The 25,409-nt window shown below is 40.0% G+C and overlaps 2 protein-coding genes across 3 annotated transcripts; both read left to right on the top strand.

Annotated features, from left to right (window-relative positions):
* The first annotated feature begins 264 nt into the window (after positions 1 to 264).
* Positions 265 to 15,419, top strand: mtmr7a (myotubularin related protein 7a). The gene is made up of 14 exons (XM_004073646.5): positions 265 to 526; positions 2,903 to 3,025; positions 3,120 to 3,282; positions 3,421 to 3,578; positions 3,663 to 3,791; positions 4,527 to 4,661; positions 4,842 to 4,974; positions 8,531 to 8,640; positions 9,368 to 9,493; positions 10,407 to 10,456; positions 10,537 to 10,737; positions 10,873 to 11,007; positions 12,919 to 13,045; positions 13,123 to 15,419. The coding sequence occupies exons 1-14, from the start codon at positions 503 to 505 to the stop codon at positions 13,438 to 13,440; spliced, it is 1,932 nt and encodes a 643-aa protein (XP_004073694.1). The 5' UTR covers positions 265 to 502; the 3' UTR covers positions 13,441 to 15,419.
* A 2,666-nt stretch (positions 15,420 to 18,085) lies between these two features.
* Positions 18,086 to 24,752, top strand: cnot7 (CCR4-NOT transcription complex, subunit 7). Of its 2 annotated transcripts, none has more exons than XM_023959372.2 (7): positions 18,086 to 18,275; positions 18,676 to 18,799; positions 19,409 to 19,602; positions 20,757 to 20,918; positions 22,032 to 22,176; positions 22,764 to 22,874; positions 23,467 to 24,752. In XM_023959372.2, exons 2-7 carry the CDS (start codon positions 18,683 to 18,685, stop codon positions 23,596 to 23,598), a joined length of 861 nt encoding a protein of 286 aa, XP_023815140.1. In that variant the 5' UTR covers positions 18,086 to 18,275; positions 18,676 to 18,682; the 3' UTR covers positions 23,599 to 24,752. The 2 variants fall into 2 exon arrangements, with proteins under 2 accessions (XP_023815140.1, XP_023815139.1); XM_023959371.2 differs by having other exon boundaries at positions 18,097 to 18,505.
* Positions 24,753 to 25,409: the final 657 nt, after the last annotated feature.

Here is a 25,409-nt window from a genome sequence, read left to right as displayed (position 1 = left end):
AGCCTTTGGTGGCATCTAAGTAGATTTTATATAATATATATTTATATATAATTATACATATATTACACATTATATATATATATAATATATATAGATACATAATTTGTTGTTGTTAAATAAGAGAAACAGTCAGCCAATATCATTTTTTTAATAATATATGCAGCACAAATATAGATCAAATTTGGTTGTAGTCGATAATATTTCATTTCTAAAATTCAGCTGCTTCCGGTATCCCAATCGAGGGCGTGTCAACATGACGATGACGTAGGCACAAGTTACCCGTCAGAGCAGCTGCTCCGAAGGGGTGGACTTTAGGACCCTGCAGATCAACTCCGATTTAAAACACCACAGGCAAAATTGTAGCCGCTGTCCTCATCAGATCTGCTACCAAACGCCTTTAACCTTAAATAAAATCCACAGAATATACAATAGGGTGGCCTATGATGAGTGTTGTAAAGACATTGATGCCGTCTGACACTCAGCGACAAGGAAGCACGGGTTGATGGAGCACATCCGACTGCCGAAGGTAACCAGATTGCGCATTTTCCCCATTACAACAACACGCACATTTTTTTTTGACGGGGAATAAACAAAAGCAGGCTCGTTTCAACATGCGCGTGCATGAGATAACTGTGTTGGCAGTGTAGAGGGCCGCTGACACGCGTGCAGATCATGCGTGCTGCAGATGGTGATGTGCTGCTTTAAAAAGCGGCCCTGAAATCTCTAATGCGCGTTTTAATCAAACATTACGGCAAAGGCTGCACTCGAACGCCTCACGAGCATTTGGTGGTCATATTTTTATGAATATTTTAAAAAGGTGCATGCCGAAATGCATTAAAACAAACCCTACCAAATTAACTGTACAAAAAAACTTCAAAATGGTCTGTCCTGTACTGATTAATTATGAGGTGATAAGTAAAAATACTATAACAAGTAGTCATTTCTTTGTAACCTTATAATAATCTGTGTATATGTTCCATATGCATATGATACAAATGTAAAGTCTGTGAGATGGTAAAAAATACAAAAATGATAAATTTAAGCTGTATTTTCTCCAAAACAGTTTAGGGACTGTAATGAAGTTTAATATGCATGAATAAACAAAAGGTTTATTATACGTCATGGGATTGAACACCATAATCCAAAATAATAAAAAGTTGATTTTAATTTCTTTTTTTTTTTAAAACTGTATGTTAAATTTGGTTTGTGTAGTGACTATTGGCAATTTTCTTTCTATAAATGTAACATGTCATTGTAAAAATATCTGAGTAAAAATTGTAATTTTTCCCTTTTTGGTTGGAGTAAATTCACAATCGAACCATCAGGTAATTTCCCCTTTGTGTTTCTATTCTATTCTATTCTATTCTATTCTATTCTATTCTATTCTATTCTATTCTATTCTATTCTATTCTATTCTATTCTTTTTCCACCAAGTACAAAAACAGATAATTTCCCAATTTCTCCAAAACTGTTTCATTTTTAGTTTAGTTTAATTAAAATGTATTTAATATTGTTTTTATTCTATGCATCGTAGATTTGATTGAAAGAAATAGCAGAACTCTATACTAGAATATTGGAATTTATTCCTTTTTGCTGTACTTTTACCAAGAACAAAACTGTTGAATGTAAAAGTGGATTTCTCCATCATTTGTACAATACATTGTGCAGGTCTCAGTTTGATGCATAGTAGGTGCTTATTTTGAACATGGGTTGTGTTTTTAAGGAAAAATTTCATTTTTCTTTGACTTTATCATCTGATTTCAAGGAATTTTTTCTAAATTTTGCTGGTCCTAATTTTTTTGAATAGTAGGTGTCATGATGGGGATCATCAGTTAAGTCAATTTGTCACTTGATGTTGCTTTGAAGAAATTTGTATTAAAATGGGGTAACTTGCTTATTGCTCCAGTAGGAAGAAAATAGCTGAGAATGAATTTCTCTAAATATTTACAAAAATCTTTTGTTGAGTTTTAGGTTATCTGTAGTATCTTTCATGGTGACTATCAATGGCTAGAAAGTTTCGTGTCACTTCGTGTTTTTTTTATAGTAATTCATAATCAAAAATGACAAATGTGGTCTCGCTCTGCTCACTCAAATACAAAATAGCTGATTTTGATGATTAATTTCTCCCTAAAAAAATCTGTTATTCTTTCTAGGCTTTTTATTATTAATAGTATGTATCTTTGTGACTATCACTAAACAGAAAGTTTTTTGTCACCTTGTGTTTTTAAGAAGTAATTAATAATCAAATATAGTAACTTTGTCTTCTCGATTCTACTCAAAGGACAAAATAGCTGATTTTGAAGATCAATTTCTCTAAAAAAATCTCCTATAATGTTTTTCTGGGGCTTATGTTATTTGTATTCTTTATCATTCTAACTGTCAATGAGCAAAAGGTTTTGTGTCCCCTTTTGTTTTATGGGAGTAATTCATAATCAAAGAGGGTAACTTTGTCCTCTCGCTCTACTCACTCAAAGTACAAAACTGCTGATTTTGATGAATCATTTCTTAAAAACTTTACAGTAAATGTTTCTTGGTTTCTCTTCATACACAGTAAGTGTTTTTGCAAACATCAGGTAGCAAAAAGTTTTATGACATCTTTTGTTGTTTGGATCTCATTTATAACCAAAATGGGCAGCTCGGTCATTTTGCTTCATTCTGATTAAGAACCAAACAGCTGAGTTTAATTGAATTACTCTAAAACTACACTCTAAATTCTTTGTATGCATATCAGGTCTCAAGGTGAATCCGTTTTATAACATTAAGAAAGTATTGGCTCTAAATCATTGTTCAAAGATCTTCTGACCTTTCCATAGCGTTTAGTAAAAAGACACTTTCAAGGTTTTAGTGCGAGTGACGACTGATGAAGAGCGGCGGTCCTCCATTCCTGATCATTTCTCCGCAGGTGGAGAATGTCAAGCTCCTGGACAGAGTTTCCCCCAGAAGGAGCAGGGTTGGCACTCTGTACCTGACCGCCACACACAGCATCTTTGTGGAGAGCCTCGCCCCACAGCGCAGGGAAACATGGGTGGGTATCATTTCATGAGAGAAATGATGGCATGAGCGAATCACACAAATAGGAAAACCCTCAAATGAAATGTTCCATGTTGTGCTTTCACCAGGTGCTGCACAGTCTGGTGTGCTGCGTGGAGAAACAGGCCTCCACTGAATCTGGGTGTCCTCTGCTCATTCACTGTAAGAACTTCCAGGTTCTGCATTTCAGCGTTCCTCAGGAGTCTGACTGCCTGGATGTTTTCCTGTCCCTGCAGCGCCTCTCCCAGCCAGGTGAGCGTTGGCCTGGATGGGCTTTACCAATCATAGCATTGTTGTCTTGTCTCTCTTGCTTGCTGAGGCTAGTCGGTGGGATTCAGAAGATGTTTTGCTCGCCAGGTAGAAGTTGTGATCCAATTCTTCTCTTTGCAGAGAAATACGAGGAGCTGTACTGCTTCTCCTATAAGCCGAATGTCCCTGAAGCGCAGAGGCGGCAGGAATGGGCCTTTGTGGACGCCAGGGCTGATTACCGTAGAATGGGACTTCCAAATTCCCAGTGGAAACTGTCCTCTGTCAATCGACACTACAAGGTCAGGGAGCTGCTCCCGTTGGGTGTTTTCTCTTAGCATGGACCTCAGTATTTTCTGAATTCTATCCGTGCCGTCTTTTAAAAGGTCAGCGACACCTACCCGGCTGACCTGCTGGTACCCTACTCGGCCACTCCCCCCGTCATAGTCGGAAGCTCCAAGTTCAGGAGCAGGGGCAGATTTCCTGCTTTGTCGTACTACTGCAAAGATAACCACGTAAGTCCGTTCCCCATTTGCCCCTTTTTATGTGTCAAAGGAACCAAAAGCATCATGGGTGTCTCAGAAATGGTCTCATGATTGGTCTACACTTCTCAACTAGGGATGTGTTAACCGAACCTCAGTGCCAAGTTGGTACCTGTACCGACATATATAGTACTACCAGTACCATGTAAAAATGCGATGCTTTGTTTTAGTGGTTTTGAAAAAGGAACAATAATGACAAGTGCATGTCAATCACTTTACGATAGGACTGTGCCCACATATGTGTGAGGAAAAGACGAAGGAAGAGGTTTAGTGAGTGAAATTCCAAATCTGTCCTACCCATTTCCTCCCAGCAATGTTCATAAAGAACACATCAGATGTCCATTTTTATGCATGAATGAAACATTCAATCTGTTCTTTTTAAAGTTCATTTTCTTTGGGAAAGTCGTGCATCTCGTGTAAGATCAAGTCTTGATTGGACAGTTGGGAGTCCTTCATGTGTGAGGTCAGCTTCCCAGAACAGAAGGTCTTAGCTTAACCCAAAGACCCAAAAGATCCAGAAGGGAGAATCCCTGAAAGCTCCCTTGTGACTCCTAAATAGGGATACGAGAACATTTTGTTGTGGATTATTTTGAATTGTAACCCCAGAATTAAAAATAAATAAATGAACGATAATGTGAATCTGTTCTAAATCCCAGATAGTGAAGTTCTTTTTTATTTAAAGCTGAACTCCATCGTGCCTCCTTCCAGGCTGCCATCTGCCGCAGCAGCCAGCCGCTGTCCGGTTTCAGCGCTCGCTGCCTGGAGGATGAGCAGATGCTGGAGGCCGTCTTAAGGTCCAACCCCCACAGCGACTTCATGTATGTGGTGGACACCAGGCCTAAGGTGAGAACCTCGTGTCTGCCCGAGCTGTGTGTTCAGGTGGACTCCGTTTAGTCCAGCTGCTGATCCTCGCAGTGAAGACTTTCAAAACAGCTCAGCCCTGTCGTGCTGAACAGAGTTTTTGATTTATTCATTTATTTTTTTAAAGTCTTCAATAACTGACGTTCCTGTCGTCTCTTGCAGCTGAATGCAATCGCAAACCGCGCGGCTGGAAAAGGCTATGAAAATGAAGACAATTACTCCGACATCAAATTCCAGTTCTTGGGCATCGAGAACATCCACGTCATGAGGAACAGCCAGCAGAAGATGTTGGAAGGTGGGCGATGCTGGGAATTTGGGGATCCGATCCGTATCACCGATATCTATACCAATATCAATACTTTTTCTTGAAATGTTTGATGATAGAAAGTTTTTGAAAAATACATAATTTTTGTTCATTACAGTAAGTGTGTGATAAAACGCAAAACAGAGACTCTTTGCAAATAAAACAATTACAACAATCTGAACTGAACATGCATCAAACATCTATATAAGTAATGGTATAAAACAATAAGAAGAAGAAGGAAACGGTAATTAGTGCAAAATCTTAAAGAAGCTTACGCAGAGTAACAAAAAACAAACATATATTTTTCAAATAAAGGCAGTGATAAAAAAAGAAGTCAATACTGTACCTTTACGACCAAAAGGTGCACTTAAAAGTCTTAAATATTCCCTAAAATGTACGGAGCGCCCTATGGTGCAGTGCGCCTAATGTGTTGTTGTGGGACTTCGGTAAAGAGGACGTAGGAGAGGCCAGCATGAGAACGGTAAGGAGGGAAGTGAGGACGTGAAAGAAGACACCCCCTGTATAGTGCAAAAGTACAGGTATGTGAATTATGCAGAACAACATTGTTTTGGAAACCCTGGAAATGCTGCAAAGAGACAATCTCAGTTTAAACTGCAAGCTATCAGCTATGCGGAGGAACATGGGAATGGAGCAGCTGCCAGAGAATTCAAGATGAATGAATCCATGGTTCACAAGTGGAGGAAGTTGGAAAACGAACTCTGACAAGTCAAGAAGACGCGGCTGAGTTTCCGCGGAAACAAGGCGAGGCGCCCCGAGTTGGAAGACCGATTCGACATCTCACAGCCGCTGTCGTTCCGGGAGGCTTGACGAAGGAACTCCAACCGGTGGACATCGGTGTGAACAGGGCGTCCAAAGTAAGGTTGGGAGCGGCGTGGGAGCGGTGGATGACGGATGGCGAACACTGTTTTTCTGAGACTGGGAGGCGGCGCCGGGCGAGTTACGTCACGGTCTGTTAATGGATTGTAGAAGCTTGGGGTAACGTGTCTGCTTGCACTGTTCTTCCAGCTTTTGCAAAAGCCGGCGTCGTTGATGAGGAGCCGCACGGCAACAAGACGGACTCTGACGATGACGAAAGGGAAGCTGGCGTGTTTGATAGAAATTCAGCCCATCTGTTCATTTCAGATACAGAAGATGAGGACTTTGATGGATTTTTGGATGATGACTGATGACTGAAAAGATAAAAAAATAAATCACAACCAACTCAGTTTTGCTCCCAGTTCCTTTTTTAAAACGCACACTAGGATGCATGTTTTACCGGTATGTGTTAACGTGCCCCCGCCTTAAAACCCGGTTCGCCTTTTGTATGCCTTAAATACAGAAAATCCCCCATAAATGAGACTGCACCTTATAATCCAGTGCGCCCTGTGGTCGTGAACATAAAAAAGCAACACTGTAATAAAGTTGAAGTCCTGTTAGTTGTCACACACCTAGGTGTGTCAAGTGTGTCCTCTGCATTTGACCCCTCTCCTGGGGGAGCGGTTGAGGTACAGACACAGCCGCTCAGACACCATTTGATGGTTTAAATACCAGCAAACACAAAAATGGGAAGAACACAACAAACAATCCCGCCACTAGTACAAGCATGTGGCTTTTTGATGGCTGATAAAGCGGGGAGGGGAGGGGCAAGGTGTTAGCAGCAGCCGTGGGGGGGGTTACGCAGATAGACAGTGTTGCCAGATTTGGCAGTTTTCCACTCAAATTGGGCTGTTTTTTTTTTTTTTTGCTCAACCCTTAAAACATTGCAGACAGACACTTGCATGAACGCTGTGAGTAAATCTAAGCTCTTCACTGTAGGTATAAAAGAAAACCCGCAACGAAAGTGTGGATCTCATCACGCTAGTATCCATACTTTACCATACTACCATCGAGACTTAGATCGATCCGCCCACCCCTATTAGAGGGTAACATTTGAATCATTCAACCCATTCAGACTGAACCAAGTTCTGCTGGAGCACACAGGAGAATTTTCTGGGTGTCATGCAGGGGTCACCCCTATAACACGGGATCCATCTGATTTCATTTCAGAGCTATTTTGGGGTGGAGGGCCAAGGCTACTACACCTCCTCAAGGGGGGGGCAGAGGCCATGAGAATGATTTGAATTCATGTTTGTAGGGTTATTCCTGCTCTCAGTTGTGATCACTTTTTGTAACTTACTGCACACTTCAGTAAAGCCTGAGTCACAACGGTCCTTATGGGGGAGACGGGTAAAAGATAAGCAAACTTGCATGAGGCAGACAGGTGCCCCCCAGGAAACGGCAAGGCCGTAGATCGCTCGTCAGCGCTGTAGGGTGAAGCACATTTTTGCATTAGGATCAGCTTAAAATACATGAAAAACCAGGTTGTAAATTTGAAAAAGAAAACAAGGAAGTTTTAAGCTCAAATGTACACATTGTTAACGTGGAGGAATTATTGAAAATTTGAAAATAAAATTTTAAACACGAAAAAATAATATCGAAACTTGAGAGAAATATTGAAGGTTTGAAGAAAAATAATTGTAAATTCAAAATTTGAATAAAAAGAACATTTGTACTTCTAACTTTTTTTTTGTTCTTCTCTCTTTGGTTTCATTTCTCAGTTTTCAGTTTCAACTCAGTGTCAAGTTTTTGCTGCTGAGTTGATCATATATTTTACACGGGGCGGGGCTTTGAGCTTTTTTATTTTAATTTAAAAATATTCATTTTTCCTTTTTTTTCCAATTAACAATGTCTTGATTTCAAATTTCAATCTATTTTCTAATTCACAATGTCTTGTTTTTTGTTTTGTTTTTCAAATTTAAAATCTGGGTTTTCATTTATTTTAAACTGATCCTTATTTGACCCCATACGGGTGACCCCATATAAGTGAACACTTGTTTAAAAAAAATGCAATCATAAGGGTTAGGGTTAGTAAGAAGAATGATGTAAGTGAGAATCAGATGTTTTTTACAGATTTTTTATTTTTTCAAATCCTCAAAATCTTGCGGACTGCACAAGGAGCCCATTGGTGCTTTTCTTGTGATTTGTCCCACTCCTTGTGTGCAGCTTCACTGTTAACAGTTAGGAAATAGTTTTTCGTGGTGCAACTATTGCTGAGAGTTCGGGGCAGGAATACTCAATTTTTACAGATTCACAATGTTTTGAATAAACAAAAACTCAGAAATGCAATATTTAAGTTTTTTTCTTTTTTACATTTGTCCTCTATCATCAAGAAAATGCCACAAGAGCTTGTTAAAAAAAACAAAAAAAAACACGATTTTCATTGGAGTCTTTGAAGTTCAATTGGACTTGCTTTCTTCTAACAGAAAGTTACTTTGTGATCTGCACTTTCGTTGAAGTCTGTTCTTTTTTCCGAATAAATGTCAATCCAAAAGTCAAACATTTGATGTTGGTCTAACACAAACCCAGAAAATTGCCTGGATTTTAATTTATGGGCCTCAGCAACCCTGCGACCCCGCAGAGGACGAAGCCGGCTTTATGCATGGATCTAAAACTGGGCGGCTCAATGAGGTCTGCTTGAGTTCGTGACACAGCTGTGTGGTGTTTACAGTGAGCGAGCTGCGTTCCCCCTCCATGTCTGACTTCCTGGAGGGCCTGGAGAGCTCAGGCTGGCTGAAGCACATCAAAGCCGTTCTGGACGCTGGCATCTTCATCGCTAAGGTCAGTCTGGAGTCTAATCCCCACTGTCTGCTTCTCCGTTTCCTTCAGTATCACTCGAGCAGTCTGTGTGGGAAGAGACCATCTCTGTTTGTCAGTTACCCCCCCCCCCCCCCCCCCCCCCCCACACACACACACACACACACAAACACAGCTAATGTAAGCAAAAAAAATATCTGAATATCTGAAATATTATATTTGATTTATTCTGAATGGAAACACTTTATTATTAAGTTCAGTTACTCATTTCCATTGTCATATCTACTCTTTTCTTTTTTTATTGGACTCTTTTCTTTAACTTTAATTTAAAATGAGACATCATGGTTTAAACAGATCCTGGAGAAATCCTTGAAATGTTGCTGATTTAGTCTAAAAGTGCTTAAAACAGTTTAAATTAAAATGAAAAACGAATTTTAACAAAAAAAGCATTTACGGACAATAATGACCAAAAAAATCCAAAACTCAATTTAAATCTGTTTATAGTCAGGAAATAAAAAACTCTAAAAACATATATTTAATTGTGTGGTTTTACCATAGTAAAACTACTAAGTCAGAACTAGATCTGTTTTCATTTTTAGCTAAAAATACCATGTTCCGTGTGGAATTTGCATGTTCTTCCTGCTTTGGGAATCTTCAAATAAGCTTTCTGCGTCAGCCTGAGGTCTTGTCCGGGCTACATGCTACCTTCATCCATGAACAGCATCTTTTTGCATGTCTTGTGTATGTGCAGGCCATAGCAGAGGAAGGTGTCAGTGTCTTGGTTCACTGTTCAGATGGCTGGGATCGCACTGCGCAGGTGTGTTCGGTGGCCTCCGTACTGCTGGATCCCTTCTACAGGACACTAAGAGGACTGATGGTAGCTACACCCAACCTATAACTGTTTATTATAATTAAGCGCTGCCGGGTAAGGAACCATGACCGTTTTGTTATGATGGCCTTAGTTCAGTTTTTTTCTTGTTTACTAGTGAAAGCCGTAGTTGTGTCTGCCCTTACGGGTGGGTATGGGCTGTCTGCGGGCAAAAAAATGGGCAAACGTGTCACAAGGTTGTAGACTGCTCGATAAGCCCGTTGAGTAAAAAAGATTTGTGAACATTTAAACAAACAAGAGTAAAGTAAGGGTGAAGTGGGTGAGACGCAGATGGATCAAACCAATTTTTCATTTTTTCGAATCCCCCCCTTGTGAATTTCAGAAGTCTGTGACAGACGACAGATGGTGTGTACGTCCTACAGGTATCTTACGGACACTTGTGTATCCCGGGAATGTGAGTGCAGCAGTCAGGAAGAGGCTTACTTACTAACGACCAGCCCTTGTGCAATCCAAAGCACTTTAACATTGGGAGCGGCTGGGTAGCTCGGTTGGTAAGGTGAAAGATTACCACGCAGGAAACCAGGTTTTGATTCCCAGAGGGGAATGAACAATGGTAATGGGGTAATTTCCATATCAATGGCGAGTAATTAACATCACCCAGTGAGCGCCCTTGAATGGACCCTTAATGCTACCGAGCTCACCGCTCCCCCAAATGCGGAGAACAAATTTCGCACACCTGTGCGACAGATAGTGGGACTTTAACTTTAACTGAACTTTATCTAGACCCCACTAGACAGTGCCGTACGACACCGAACCACAACCCAAAAACATGCAGCATCTGTACGGGTCATGGGTGCATGTTACTAAGGCTTAGGGCTTTTCTCAAAAGTCATTGACTTGTGATGGTAATAACACTCTAGAGGTCATCTTTTATGAAATCCACCCTTATTTATCCGGACAGGTTCTCATTGAGAAAGACTGGATCTCGTTCGGACACAAGTTTTCTCACAGGTTTGGCTCAAACCGATTTCCTTTATCCTATCTACAGTTTGGACTGTGCTCACAGTCCAGCGTGTCCTCATTCTCTGCAGGTGCAGCCACTTGGATGGAGACCCCAAAGAGGTTTCTCCCATCATCGATCAGTTCCTGGAGTGCTTGTGGCAGCTGATGGAGCAGTTTCCCTGTGCCTTCCAGTACAACGAGAAGTTCCTGATCACCGTTCACAACCACGTCTATTCCTGTCAGTATGGAAACTTTATTGGCAACTGTCAGCGGGAGAGAATAGAGCTGCAGTGAGTTCTATAACCTGCTGCTACAAAGTTTATTCTTCATTTCTGCACAGAAATGTCTGTTAAGTTGATTTTTTTTTTTGGATTGAAACTTTGTTTTCTGAGGAAATAATTGTTGTTTGTCTTTTTTTGACTCAGAGTGCATGAGAAAACTCACTCCTTATGGAGTTTCTTATGGACGAATCGTGCTGACTACATCAACCCTCTGTACAGACCAGACCACAGCCAGACTCAAGGGCTGCTGAGACCATCTACCGCCCCCTACTGTTTCAAGTATGTACCTGACACTGAGAAAACTGATGTGAATAGACTGTGGAGTCATTTGCTAAAAACACATTTGAACTAAATTACCAGATACAAAGACGGTTTATCCAAAATTAAAGGACCTAAAAATCTGAGGAGGTTTCAACACAGTGAAGTACATGTCGCATCCCTGGCTCCATTTCTGCATCCCAGACAATTTGGGAACAACGAAAGTGACAATCAGTGGACACAGAGTTTAGGTGCTCATTTGAGGGCAGTGTTGTCCAATTCATACACTTACCAGGAAAACGTTAATACACAAAGAATAGAGCTAGCTTCTTTTGGGTATTTCAAGTTACCTTTTAAAAAATAAAATCAAAACTGAAAATATTAGATTGTTACGATGGAATATGAGGGCCAGTTTCCAAAAAAATGTTTTCTTTCAGTTACAACTTTAAATTCCTAAATTTACGAGTAAAAAGTTATAACTGTTAAATTACGAGAAGAAAGTCGTATATCTACAACTTTCTTCTCGTAAATTTATGTGCTTTAAAATTTTAAATTTACGACTTTAAAACAGATAAATGCACGGAAAAAAAGTTATAAACTAACGAGAAAAAGGTTATAAATTAATTAGAAAAAGTCATAAACTAACGAGGAAAAAAGTCATAAATAAACCAGAAAAAAGTCATTAACTAACGAGAAAAAAGTCATAAACTAACGGAAAAAAAAGGCAAAAACTAACAAGGAAAAAGTCATAATCTAACGAGGAAAACAGTCATAAACGAGAAAAAAAGTCATAAATAAACGAGGAAAAAAGTCATAAACTAACGAGGAAAACAGTCATAAACGAGGAAAAAGGTCGTGTCTATGAAGACTCTCATTCATCCAGGTTGGTTCCATTGTAGTAGGTTTAGGGGATGTCATCTGGACTTGGTTTTAAAGTTGGAAGACGTTTCACCTCTTATCCAAGAGGCTTTGTCAATTCTGAAATAGCTGGTCTAAGAGCTGGTATATATGCGCTCATTGGGGGAGGAGTTAGACCTGAAACTGGAGGTGTTGTCCACTTAGCCTATCTGGTTTCGGGTCGTTAATAGGATGATAGAGGTGAAACGTCTTCCAACTTTAAAACCAAGTCCAGATGACATCCACTAAACCTACTACAGAGGAAAAAGGTCATAAATAAACGAGGAAAAAAGTCACAAATGAACGAGAAAAAAAGTCATAAATTAATTAGAAAAAAGTCATAAATAAACCAGAAAAAAGGCATTAACTAACAGGAAAAAAGTCATAAACTAACGAGGAAAAAGTCATAAACTAATGAGGGAAATAGCCATAAACGAGGAAAAAAGTCGTAAATAAACGAGGAAAAACGTCATAAATGAACGAGGAAAAAAGTCATAAATTAAAACAAAGTAATTCTGAACCTTGGTGACTCAAAACCAAATTATTGTCAGTGTAGCCGGCTTTCAGTATCGATAAAGTAGAAAATAAGAAGCTCAGAGACATGTTTGCATGAAGAAGACTGCTACTTTATTCTGGTTTCATATTCCCATCTGTTATTTTACGTCATGTAACTGTATCCTAAGACATTATTGTAATTATAGTCGTTGATTTAGTATAAATGGCGTAAATGGCAAATACTTCTATAGCGCTTTTCTACCTACAAGGCTCAAAGCGCTTTACAGTCACAAACCCATTCACACAGTCACACTCATTCACACACACATTCACACTCCGCGGCCGAACACTCTCACCAGAGGCAAGGTTGGGGTTCAGTGTCTTGCCCAAGGACACATCGACTCATGGGCGTGCAAGGCGGGAATCGAACCTGCAATCTCACGATCATGGGTTGACCGCCCTACCGCTGCACCACGGCTGCCCCACGGCTGCCCGAAATGCAATAATAACTTTAATATTCTATGTTCTGCCTTTGCATAGATTCTGGAGAGGACTGTACAACCGATTTGACCAGGGAATGCATCCTCGACAATCTGTGGAGGATTACCTACGGGCCATCCAGGAAGAGACGCAGCAGCTGGAGGAGCAGCTGGCTTCACACAAGCAGGTGAGACACAAACAGACCCACCGGAACACTCTGTTTTCCTAACTGTAGAAGATGACTGTGTCACGCACCATGAATAGAAAATCACAGAGATGGCGCGTGAACAGAGCTGGAGCACCGCCTCCTCAGACAAAAGCCTCCCACCGTGGGATCCTGGGAACAACCTGGCTTTGGCCAACACTCCTCAAGATTACACCAGCAGCTTCTTGCCCAGCAGCACTCCAAAAGACCTGGACAGCAGCACCGCCATCCTCCCGCCGCACGACTCCAGCCTGAAAGCCGAGACGAGCGGCAGCGACCAGGAGTCCGGGATTGCAGACCTGAGCTGCCGTTCGCCTCTGAGCGAGGAGAGCGCCAGAGACCCCGACTCCGATGAGGCCGTCTATTCAGCGGCCTGAGCAGATTTTACTGTTTTCCATTCGAGCAGATTTTACTGTTTTCCATTCGAGCAAACTTTACGACCACCACTGCTCGCTGTAGCGTTAAACATCAACTAAATACAAACATAAAGAAAATTTACTTTTTTTCAGGACGTTGAAAATTAAGAATAGCAACTAAAACCAAACATCCTAAGAGCGTGTGCGCCTGCAAACAATTCTGGTCTTCCATGTGGTCGAGTTTCAGAGCTGCACTCGTTCATCAGCTGCAATATGTTTGTTTACATTTTATCTATTATACGCTGGAAGCATTTGTATTTACATAGAAGTTGCCAGATAGGGTTAAGGTTGAGAGTTGTGAGTTACAGAGGTCCAGACAAGACTCCAAACATCAACATTACATAAACTATAAAGTTACACCAAAGCCTCAACACTAAGCCTGAAGGGCTTAACAGCCGAACTGTGCAGAGTTAGGGAGTTCTGATGATATAGCAGCTCTGGATACCAGATCAGAACCTTATGGTTTTAATTTATCCCGTTTTTGTGTTTCTGTGTGATCCCTTCCAAATAAATGGAAATCGTTACCATTTTTCCAAATCTAATGAATCACATTTTTAGGTATTAGGTTTAAAGTTGGCCAAAGTGGGAAAAAGTTTGATCGGTACAAATTCAAGTGCAAGGCACAAACCAGCTCTGTCAAAAACGAATTATGATATTTTCATGTGCATTCAAGATTTCCCAAAACAAATCAAACTTGAACAAGATAGTTGTTGGGATAGTCTTCGCAATCTGTTGATCTTAGTTGATTTTAGTTTGATAAGCTGAGTTATAATCAGTTTATCGACAAGGAAATTGGTAAATAAACTCGATTACCAGCATCATAACTTATTTTTACGAATATAAATAAATGGTTTATAGTTGAAAAACCTCCTTTTGAGCACCCAAGTCTCCATGTGCAATAGCTTATGGATTGATAGAAGCTTGATAATATCTCATTTATCTACACCTTTCAGGCCAAATAGCTTTATATCTGAGTCTCCTTTCTCTCTGACACATTTGTCTGGAAGATTTTAACATCAGATCAGCTTTAGGCTGTAAGGTTAGATTGCTGAGTCAGCAGACTGAATCACGCAAACATCAACTTGTTGGATTGCGACCATTGACTGTATATGAGAACTAGAGTGAGCGAGTGTGAGGTCACTTATAGGAAATGACTTCCCTCCGACTCCAACCAAATGACGTCAATTCAATCGTGATACGGGCCCCACCGTGTTGGACGCGGACGTAACCGGTGGGTCTGAGTCAACGTTTCTATAGCAACCACTCTCATCAATTAGGGGTGAACTTGTTTGATCATGAGAATCTGTCAATTACATGTTTTTTGACCACATACTGTTATTGAGGCATCTGATTATAACTTGAATAACTTAGCACTACAGAAAAACATCATGTAATAAAGGATTAGCAAGAACATATTAAAAAAAATAAACTGCTTAGTTCTTAATAGAAGTCTAGGGGATTTTGGCTTCTTGGAGTCAGCAGGTACTTCCTCTTTGGAACTCCAGGGGGGAGGATTCACTTAGTCCAGTCCTCATATACAGTCGATGGTCAGGACACAATTCCCAGGAGTTTTGACGGAAACGTGCAATCTTTCTTCTGCAAAAACGTATCAGTGTAACTTTATATCATGCATTTTTGTTACTGCGCCTTTTGCAAATGAACAATGCTAGAACGATTGTGCATGAGGATCTATTGTTACATGTATTTCTTTTTTAAGCACTTCTTATTGTGTTTTGACAGTCTTTGACAGTTTTGTGCTTTAACAAAAGTAAACAAAAAGTTTCAAATGTGTCTGTTTTATTGTAACATAAATTAAGTCATTATTCATCACCTGCCATATTCTCCTGAAGAGTGCTCACCTTTTTTTTTTCCGCTTGATCTCAATGTTTTGTAACCACCGTTATTGCAAAGGTACACGAATAAAGTTATATTGAAACCAACAGCTGGGTTTTTTTTTGTCAAAAGAGAAAACCATGAAAAATACATTTTTAAAAATGACTCGTTTAAATTTTAACTGCTGCTGACTTTCCTTGTTAGATCTATAATGTCAAATATGAAAAAATCTTACAAAAAAAGGTATGTATTTCATGTAAATTATGTTCCCCTGCAGCTTAAAGGTTCGTGAATGGCAGTTTTGTGACATTTGATTGAAGTCCCAATCTGTCTGAAAGAAAAAAGGACTAAGTCCAGGCCCCCCTGTTCTGGTCCCCATCCAGGATAAAATACACGGTTGTGTCAGGAAAAGCATTCTGCAAAAAACTCTCTGCCAAACCATTTGTTGTGGCGACCCATGAGGGAATGTGCCGAAAGGTGAACAAACAAACGATGGTCTTTGTTCTTTTTTTTTTTTTTTTTTTTTTTTTTTACGATTAATCGAAAAATACATCAATCCGATTGAAGAGCTCAGAACATTTTTATTTAATTAGGAAGTATAAGCAAATATTGTGATCATTTGTTTTGCGTATGCAAGACATTTTCATTCAGAATTTTTTTTTTCAATTCATGATTTATTTCAGTTATGTTTTTATGACCAAAAACGTTGAAACATTGTTTTAAACTTCAATAATAAGAAAAAAAAAGCATTTTTGACATTATTGACATTTATATAAGAGCAATAAAATGTTGCAGGATAACATTTATTAACAATCAACATGGTTTTGATTCAATATTATAACATTTTTAACGATGATATTGCAAATTAAATAAAGTTTTAAATCAATCTAAAATGAGATATTGATAATATGTATATCAATTTTTATGTCTTGCAAAATGTATTATTTGAGATTTGTTTTGCTTCTTTTGATTCTCCAATTAATTAAGACAAAAATACAAACAGTTGTAAACATAAAGAAATAAAATCTAAAATTATGTAATTTTTTATAAAAATGTATTTACATATTTTTAAATAAAACACGAAATAACAAAATGTTTAAATGATTTATGAACGTGGAATGTATGAGCATCGAAAAATACCATTAACTGATAAAATTATAATAAAGAGAAGTAATTGCAGAAAAAATTAGCATGAAAAATGCAATAATTCATTCATTTTCTTAACCGTTTATTCCCTTTCGGGGTCACGGGGCTGCCGGAGCCTATCCCGGCCACTTGGGCATAGGCAAGGGATACCCTGGACTGGTTGCCAGTCTGTTGCAGGGTGGAATATCCTCAATCACACATCCATTCACTCTCACACTCACAGTTATGGACAATTTAGAGTTGCCAATTAACCTATGAAGCATGTTTTTGGATGGTGGGAGGAAGCCGGAGACCCCGGAGAAAACCCACGCATACACGGGGAGAACATGCAAACTCCACACAGAAAGGTCCCCCATTGATGTTCTGTTTTTCACGTCCCCCAGCCGGGACTTGAACCGGGGGCCTTCTTGCTGTGAGGCAAGAGCGCTAACCACTGCGCCACCGTGCAGCCTAAATGCAATAATATTTACTAAAAACGATTTTTTTGTAATCTTATATTAGCCACTGATTTTTTTTATTTTAGAAAAAATTACATAGTGGGAGATTGTCCCATTTTGTCTTTGTGTTGCAAATAAATAGAAGATGAGGAAGTGAAGCAACAATATGTTTATAAATAAATTATTTTGTTTTAAAAAGTACACATCCTACCTGAGGATGTGTACAAATCAAGAAAATGTGGGTCATAGTTTCAGGTTTGGCATCACAAAAAGAACCACTGGTGTCATCATTTTTGCAGCTGTGTAAAATACTTCATGCCCGAATTTATTCTCAATGTTGAAAAAACTTCCTTTGTGAATGAAGTGCTGGAGAAAATGAAATGTTATGAATTACTAACTTACGGGATGAGGGGTTAAAGGTCAAAGAAAAAGAAAAAGAATGAAATACAGATAACATAGAAAAAAATTAAACATTACAAAAATTACATAAGGTATGAAAAATTATAAGGGCATTTACACAACATATTGGTTATTGAGGGTTTGTGTTCAACAATAAAAGTTAAAGGTAAAATCTTTTTCACCCTAAATGTCCTCTAGTCCATATTTGTTGAAAATGTTTCCCTTAAAGATGTCAATCATATGCATTCTTTTTTTTCATCTTAGAGTGGTCATAAAATGATCAAAATCAACAAAAATGCGAACGTTGGATTATGATGCGTCTGTGAAAATTGTACTTTTTTATTAAAACAAGTGATTTGAAAAACGAATTTATCTCTGCATCATGTTTTACTTGAATTTAAAATGTGGCCTTTTTGGTTTCATGGCTAACATTTTTATTTGTGTAAAACTTTTTCAGTAATTTACCAAAATAATATAACTTTAGGGGCAAAAAAAAGTTTATTTTACTTTAATATAAATTGAAAAGAAAATATATTTTGTGAAAAAATAAAAAAAATCTGTACAGTATAATTTTTAAAAATAATATATCCTTTGAAAATAATTATATATACACTTTCAACGAGAGCCTGTTCACCTTGAATAAATTAGTAATTAATAAGAAATATATAACGTTTATTTGTACTTTTTAAAATTTATATATTCCTCTTTACAAACATTTATTGGAAAACCTTTTTTCACATTTTACGGATGAGGATCCTGAAACGTCCTTACGTCCTGACGTTTCACTTTACGTAATGACGTCACTGTGTGGGGTCCGCTGTGATGGCAGCCGTAGGTTGACATCAAGCCCCACTGAATATAAAAGTATTTCAAAGTTGGCGGAACACCCCCCTCCCCTCCCTGCTGACAGATATCACAGAACACACGGCCAGCTTTCAGATAGCACACGCTCAAACACGCGCGCGCCCGTTTCGGGGAACGGTGAGTCAACGAAACAAAACCTTTGCAGTCTCCCAAAAAAAAAAAAAAGAAAAGAAGTGACGCCCCGGCGTGTGTGCGCGCGCGCGCACTGCTGCTACTTACTCGTGCCTGTCCTGTTGTACAACCACTCCTGTGTAGTTGATCGAAACTAATGTTTTGTGTGAGAAAACCGCACAGTCGCCACTCCTCTTGTTCGGAAGTTTTACCTCCAACCCGCTAACTGTTAACAGGTAACAAGCTAGCAACAGTGCTGCTTTAAATTACGAGCTAGCAGGCGGCTAAAACACACATGACTTCTACTACTAACTAAGCGGCTCTTTTCATGTGGTTTCGGCTGCTTTGTCTGTGTTTTCATGATGCTCTCATCATCCCCCGCCCCCCATCTCCACGCGTGGTGAAGTGGCACTATGCCCGCAGCCACTGTAGACCACAGCCAAAGAATATGTGAGGTCTGGGCCAGTAACCTGGAAGAGGAGCTCAAGAGAATCCGGCACGTCATCCGAAAGTACAACTACATCGCAATGGTGAGAGATGCTCAGAGACCCCACCCATCCATCCACCTATCCATCCACCCACCTATCCATCCATCCACCCATCCATCCATCCATCCACCCATCCATCCATCCACCTACCCACCTATCCACCCACCCATCCACCCACCCATCCATCCACCTATCCATCCACCTATCCATCCATCCATCCACCTATCCATCCATCCACCTATCCACCCACCCATCCACCCATCCACCCACCCATCCATCCACCCACCCACCCATCCACCCATCCATCCATCCATCCATCCATCTACCCACCCACCCATCCATCCATCCATCCATCCATCCACCTACCCAACCATCGATCCACCCATCCATCCATCCACCCACCCATCCACCCATCCACCCACCCATCCATCCATCCACCCACCCACCCACCCATCCACCCACCCATCCATCCACCCACCCATCCATCCATCCATCCACCCACCCATCCATCCATCCACCTACCCAACCATCGATCCATCCATCCATCCACCCACCCACCCACCCACCCATCCATCCATCCATCCATCTATCCATCCTCCCACCCACCCACTGTCACTGGTGTCCACGGTCCCTCGTTCTTGCCTCTTTCAGGACACAGAGTTTCCAGGAGTTGTAGCCCGACCCATCGGAGAGTTCCGGAGCAATGCCGACTATCAGTACCAGTTGCTGCGCTGCAACGTGGACCTGCTGAAGATCATCCAGCTGGGCCTGACCTTCATGAACGAGCAGGGAGAGTACCCCCCCGGGACGTCAACGTGGCAGTTCAACTTTAAGTTTAGCCTCACGTGAGTCTCTCACTATGTCTAAACAGACTCGTCCGCTTGGATTCCCATGAACGACTTCACAATCTGTAAAAACAATTCAATTCAAAACACATTAAAGTCCTATATGCCTTTGATCTATTTTAAAAGCATTCCCAATCAGATTTAAATTATGGTTATTCCGTATTTTAGCCACACACAAAAAAAAGTTGTCATTTTCCTGGATATAGTTTCTGCAGTTTCTACCCTTTATTCTCCTTCCTTGTTGCTGAGAGCTCTCTGTTTACACAATCTCCCGGTAGCTTACAGCCCCCTCATACCGCCTGACCTGATATTGACCGGTGCAACAAAAAGGGCGAGCCAGCTCAGACGAGGAAGACGAAGGTTAATTTTCTTTATGTATCATCAAAAAAAAAAACCACCACCACATGTTAAGCCCTCCAAAAACACAACTTACATTTTTTTTATCAGAGGGGGTAGGCGCACAAAGGGGATTTAAATTAATCGAAGAGAAAGCATCCTGAATGAAAATAGGAGTTTTTATATTTAAAAAAAAAAAAACAGATCAAAGCTGCCTGAAAAATACAAGTAATTAATGAAAAAAATAGCAATAATGCATGCTCTAAATAGGAAGCACAGGTGTTTTTTTAATTGTTTTTTATTGTTAAACAGATGGGGTTTTTTTTTACTTTTTTTACGTAAGCTTGGGTGGCTTTTTAAAAAAAATTTTAAGTTATGTTTGTTTTGTGAATCATGTAAAACATCTAAAGATTCTTGGAGAAATCCATGGTGGATGTTCTGGGACGGAGGAGGCGGGGCTTACAGGAGAAGCATTTGTCTTTCAGAATAAGAGCGGCGCTTTCATCCCTTCTCACACGATTGGTCCCCCGTGGGTTCAACGATGCTTTTCAAAGTCAAGCGTTATTCTGTCCATCGTTCCCAAATGGAAGAATTTGCACTTTTTCCAGCATCCAGTCAGATCCTAGTCGATCTATTCCTGCCTTAAGTTTTTTTTTGAAGGTTTCCCTCTTTGCTGAGCAAACCTACAAAGTTTAAGTTTTTTAATGGTTATTCTGTGGCGTTTTGTTTGTTGTTTTTTTGGAATGAAAGCGTGAAGCTTAGAAACAGAGATGTGTTTTATTTATTTATTTCATTTATGTATTTATTGTTTTAACCAGAGAGGACATGTACGCGCAGGACTCCATCGAGCTCCTGACCACTTCAGGAATTCAGTTCAAGAAGCACGAGGAAGAAGGCATCGAGACGCTGTTCTTTGCAGAGCTGCTGATGACATCAGGAGTGGTGCTCTGTGACGGAATCAAGTGGCTCTCCTTCCATAGGTAGCCCCCCATCAATAGTTGCTCTTCACGTTTGTTATTGACGGTAAAGTCATCGTCTTTTTCAAGCTTAAATAACAAACTCTGCATCCCGCGCCGCTGCATCTTTTATTTTATAACAAACCTATATGTCTCTACCTGTTTTTTTGTGTTGTTTTTAGCTAATCGCTTCCTTTTTAGGAGATATTTAGGTTTAAGTTGAACGATTTTTCACATCTGCGCAGCACCAAAGACTTTCCTTCTTATCGTTAGGTTTGGATGTTGTCACTTTTTCTTTCAAGGCGACTTCCTTCAGTCATTATCGTTGTTCTGTATTCAGCGCCGGTTTACCGGAGGAGAGACGAACCAAAACAAGGAAAACAATCTCCTTCGCAAAAGGATGTGAACGCCCTAAACGTTTCTGAAAATGATGCGGCGAGGCAGAAGAAAAAGTTCACAGGACAAGCAGAGCTGTTGAAAACAGCTTTGGACTCAAAACCATATGTTATAAATTTGAAAGAGAAATATTTTAAATTCAAAAAATGTAGGGAAAAAAGAAGAAAAAGCTCTTATCACTACTGTACGTCACATCTGAATAGGGATGACACAGACGGGGCCGTCAACAGATGCTGTTTGGGGGTGGAAACGACATCACTGAAACCTGTCACCTGGTGTCAATCAAACACCGGTAGCCAATGAGCACAAAGCTCCGCCCCCCGGGTAAAATTAGGATCGACTAACTAAAAGTCAGAATTAAAACTGTAAATTTAGGTCTAAAGGAAAAAACATACGTTAAAATTTGCCAAACAGCAGCTGTTACTAATATTCTTTTTTTCAAATTTACAATTTTTGTCTTTCACATTTTCAACATTTCTTTCATATTTGTCTAGTTTAAAACTTTTTTTAGACAGTCTTTTCTCAAATCTGATCTATCATTCACCTTTAGCTGATTCTGATTTGACCCCATATGCCAGTTTTTTTGTTTTTGTTTAGGCAATGTCGCCCCCCAGTGGACAGCTGTTGTAACTGTAGCATTTCCTACAGTTTTCCTACAATCTGTGCTTGGAAGTAAAACGTTTTTCTTTCTTTTTTTTGCTGGTTGGAGTTTTACAATAACGGTGTCTTTGTGTTTCGCAGCGGCTACGACTTTGGATACTTGATCAAAATTCTTTCTAATGCAAACCTACCGGAGGAGGAGGCTGATTTCTTTGAGATTCTCCGCTTGTACTTCCCGGTCATCTACGATGTCAAGTACCTCATGAAGAGCTGCAAAAACCTGAAGGTACCCAAGCAAAGACTGCTTGTTATATCACACCAGCTTTAAAGTAGCATCTAAGATTTCCAGAAATTCATCTTTTTGTTTAGTTGTGGAGCAAAATGGCAAAAAACAAGAATCGTACTTTTAAGCTTTTCACTGATTCTTTAGAAGAAAAATACTTAAGATATTGGTATAAACAGACTTTAAAGAAACGGCGGTGTAAAACTTTAACTATTTTAAACATTATAATTAAATTGGACATCAGTATTCTGACATTTGAAATGTAGAATTCTAGATTTTCACCACTTTGTAAGGTTGCTGGGGACACTCAGTCCCATTAACCGGAGGTTAATCTCCCCCAAAAAAGGCATCTTTTAATGTAGACTTTTTACTTTTATGCTCTAAATTTCAACCTAAGACAGGAGTTTTACTATATTTACTTGGGGTGTGCATCGGCAAGCGTCCCACGATTCGATACGTATCGCGATTTATCGCTCAATCGATTTTTCCAAACTCCGAAAAAGCTGAATGATTTCGGTCATTATGGGCAGAGTTTCTGTAAAAACGTCAGATGTTGCTGGGCTCTGATCCTGTGGCAATGTTGCGTTCAGGGCGGGCTGCAGGAAGTCGCCGAGCAGCTGGAGCTGGAGAGGATCGGACCCCAGCATCAGGCCGGCTCTGACTCCTTACTCACAGGCATGGCGTTTTTCAAGATGAGAGAGGTGAGAGCGAGGAAGAGGAGGAGAAGGTTTCTGAAATGAATGCTCTGGATTTTATTTTATTCTATTTTTTTATTGTGTTAAATTACTGTCAATTAAATATTACAGAGAGTACATTTTTTTTGTTGGTTAAATTGCACAAAAAGTCACTACATGAAAAAAAGTTTCACGTTTTTCAAAATAAAAGGTTTGGTTTGATTTTATTGATTTATTTCTAAAATTAAAAATGAAGGAAAAACATAATAAAAAAATACAGATGCTGATATTAAGTGATTAATTGATTTGAAAATAAAGATGAATGAAGATGATGCCATCCTCTTGACTGTATAATTACTCTTAACCACAAACACACAACACGTTGAAATGACTTTTTTCCCTTCAAATTTTCAAGTAGCTCCAGAATAATGCTTTTATTTTGGAAAATTCAGATCTTTTCCCCTTAACGTTTTTTTCTTATAGAATTCAGACTTTTTAAGTTCTAACTCCTTCACTGAATATTTCTTTTGTACAGTTTACAGCATTTCTCTAAAGCAACAGATAAACTGATCTTCTTCTGCTTTTACAATACTTTGTTTTTTTTTTAAAACTCCCTCAGATGTTCTTTGAGGATCACATCGACGATGCAAAGTACTGTGGTCACCTGTACGGCCTGGGCTCCGCCTCTGCCTACGTCCAGAACGGAACGGGAAACGCGTACGAGGAGGAGGCCAACAAGCAGCTGTCGTGACGGCGCCCCGTCGCTCTCCCGCCGCCACGGCACAGAGTCCGACCTCCGGCGGCCAGCTGACGAAACGGCGAACGAACCACAACGACGTGTGCAGCGTCATTCAGCAAGCCGTTCCCTCAGAATGGCAGCCGCCGGAGCCGATGGTGCCCGCCGAGGCTTTTATTCCTACAGACCATGTGCTGTTCAGTTCCATTTAACATGCTTGAAAAGATGGGATTTTAGTTTTCCTAAAGTGTTCTGTAGAAATGTTCATGCACTTTAAAGCTCTGACCTGATTTTATGTGGAAAGCTGAACATGTTCCTGGTGTGCGTCTCTCCTCTTGTGTTCCCTTTCAACATTTTTCTTGTTTTTTACGTTGTGAATATGTGAAAAAAAAAAACCTTTAACTCCACCACACTCAGCCTTAAAGCAGAGCTGCGTCCTTCCGTTTTAACCCCCCCCCCCCCCGTTATAATTTTTTTAATTGTGAGCTCAACACAACGACCCCACATTCATCAGAGCAGGAATCTGTGCGTTTACATGCATGATAATCTGTGCGTTTCACTCTCATAAAGGAGGTTTTCCTGTAAAGAAGCTCCTTCCTCCTCCTCTGGATGAAGAAGGAAAAAAAAAAGTTTTTCTGTTGCATTTCTGAAAATGTTCAACAGCTACTAGAATGTAGGAAAGTGTGTGTGGAACCGCCTTCATTCAAAGTGATTCATAGCTCCGCCCCCTTAGGTGTGTGGGGGCTTAAAAATTACTCTCTTCAGAGTGAACTTTCAGTTTTATTGCAATCTAGGTTTTGTAACATTTCAGTGTTGGAATAAAATAAGAAAACAGGAGAAAGCCGGTTTTACCCTCCAAACCTCATCAACGCCACGCCTTTCCTGTTCTCGCTGCGTCAAATGGCCGCATGTCCTGAAGCTGAAATAAATGCTGTGTAGTACTAGTAGCACAGTGTGCAGACGTGCATACGTGTGTTGAAGTGTAACCTGCCTGTGTCACAAACTGACCGCCAGAGCCCCCCCCCCCCTTATTTTCTGCAGTTCACCTCCCACACTGCAAAGGAGTAAAGATATATATATGTATATATATATATAGATATACATATATATACGTGCAACAAAAAAGGAATGTTTTTGTTTTGTAAATAAAGTTTTGTACCATAAAAAAATGCTGTTGGAACTCTGGCTGAAATGGAAAATGAGCTTGTTTTATTTTGAAAAGGCATCACCAGCTGTACATTTCATCGCCTCACATCCTTGTCGTCAAGATCTATACAGACAGAATAGAAAAATATATATATATACGATTTTTTTTGTTTGTTTTAAAGACTAAACATTCTGATCTTCTGTCCCAAAAGTCTCCACGATCAAAAGAACTTTGGAGCGGCTGCGTGGACAGAAGTATCGGGACCTAATGAAAGGTGTTCAGAAGAGCCGTGATGCAGCGATAAATGAAAGTTTCATTCCAGTTTGAGCTTTCTGCCCCTGGAGCAAGAAGATCCCAGCTGTGTTCTTTTTCATGCATTTCTTCCATAATTACAACATCCTAAAGGAGCTTTTTTTTATTCATTCTTTTTTCGTTCATTCATTTTCTTCCGTTTATCCCTTTCGGGGTCACAGGGCTGCTGGAGTCCATCCCGGCCACTTATTGGCAAAGGCAGGGGACACCCTGGACAGGTCCACAGTCTGTCACAGGGTCACACCCATTACACACTCACATTCACACCTAGGGTCAATTTAGAGTGACCAATTAGCAGATGAAGCATGTTTTTTGGACGGTGGGAGGAAGCCGGAGAAAAACCCCGCATGCACAGGGAGAACATGCA

This window comes from Oryzias latipes, chromosome 10, assembly GCF_053564925.1.
Source record: "Oryzias latipes strain Hd-rR chromosome 10, Olatipes_Hd-rR_3.1".
Classification (NCBI taxonomy): Eukaryota; Metazoa; Chordata; class Actinopteri; order Beloniformes; family Adrianichthyidae; genus Oryzias; species Oryzias latipes.
The sequence above is the reverse complement of the archived record's forward strand: the minus strand, read 5'-3'. Positions and strand labels throughout refer to the sequence as shown.

Coding starts and splice junctions, on each gene's coding strand:
- cnot7 (XM_023959372.2), top strand. CDS start 18,683: ATGCCCGCAGCCACTGTAGACCACAGCCAAAGAATATGTGAGGTCTGG. Junction 18,800..19,408: donor AGTACAACTACATCGCAATG/GTGAGAGATGCT, acceptor TGCCTCTTTCAG/GACACAGAGTTTCCAGGAGT. Junction 22,875..23,466: donor CGTTTTTCAAGATGAGAGAG/GTGAGAGCGAGG, acceptor AAACTCCCTCAG/ATGTTCTTTGAGGATCACAT.
- mtmr7a (XM_004073646.5), top strand. CDS start 503: ATGGAGCACATCCGACTGCCGAAG. Junction 4,662..4,841: donor TGGTGGACACCAGGCCTAAG/GTGAGAACCTCG, acceptor CGTCTCTTGCAG/CTGAATGCAATCGCAAACCG. Junction 10,457..10,536: donor GGACACAAGTTTTCTCACAG/GTTTGGCTCAAA, acceptor CATTCTCTGCAG/GTGCAGCCACTTGGATGGAG.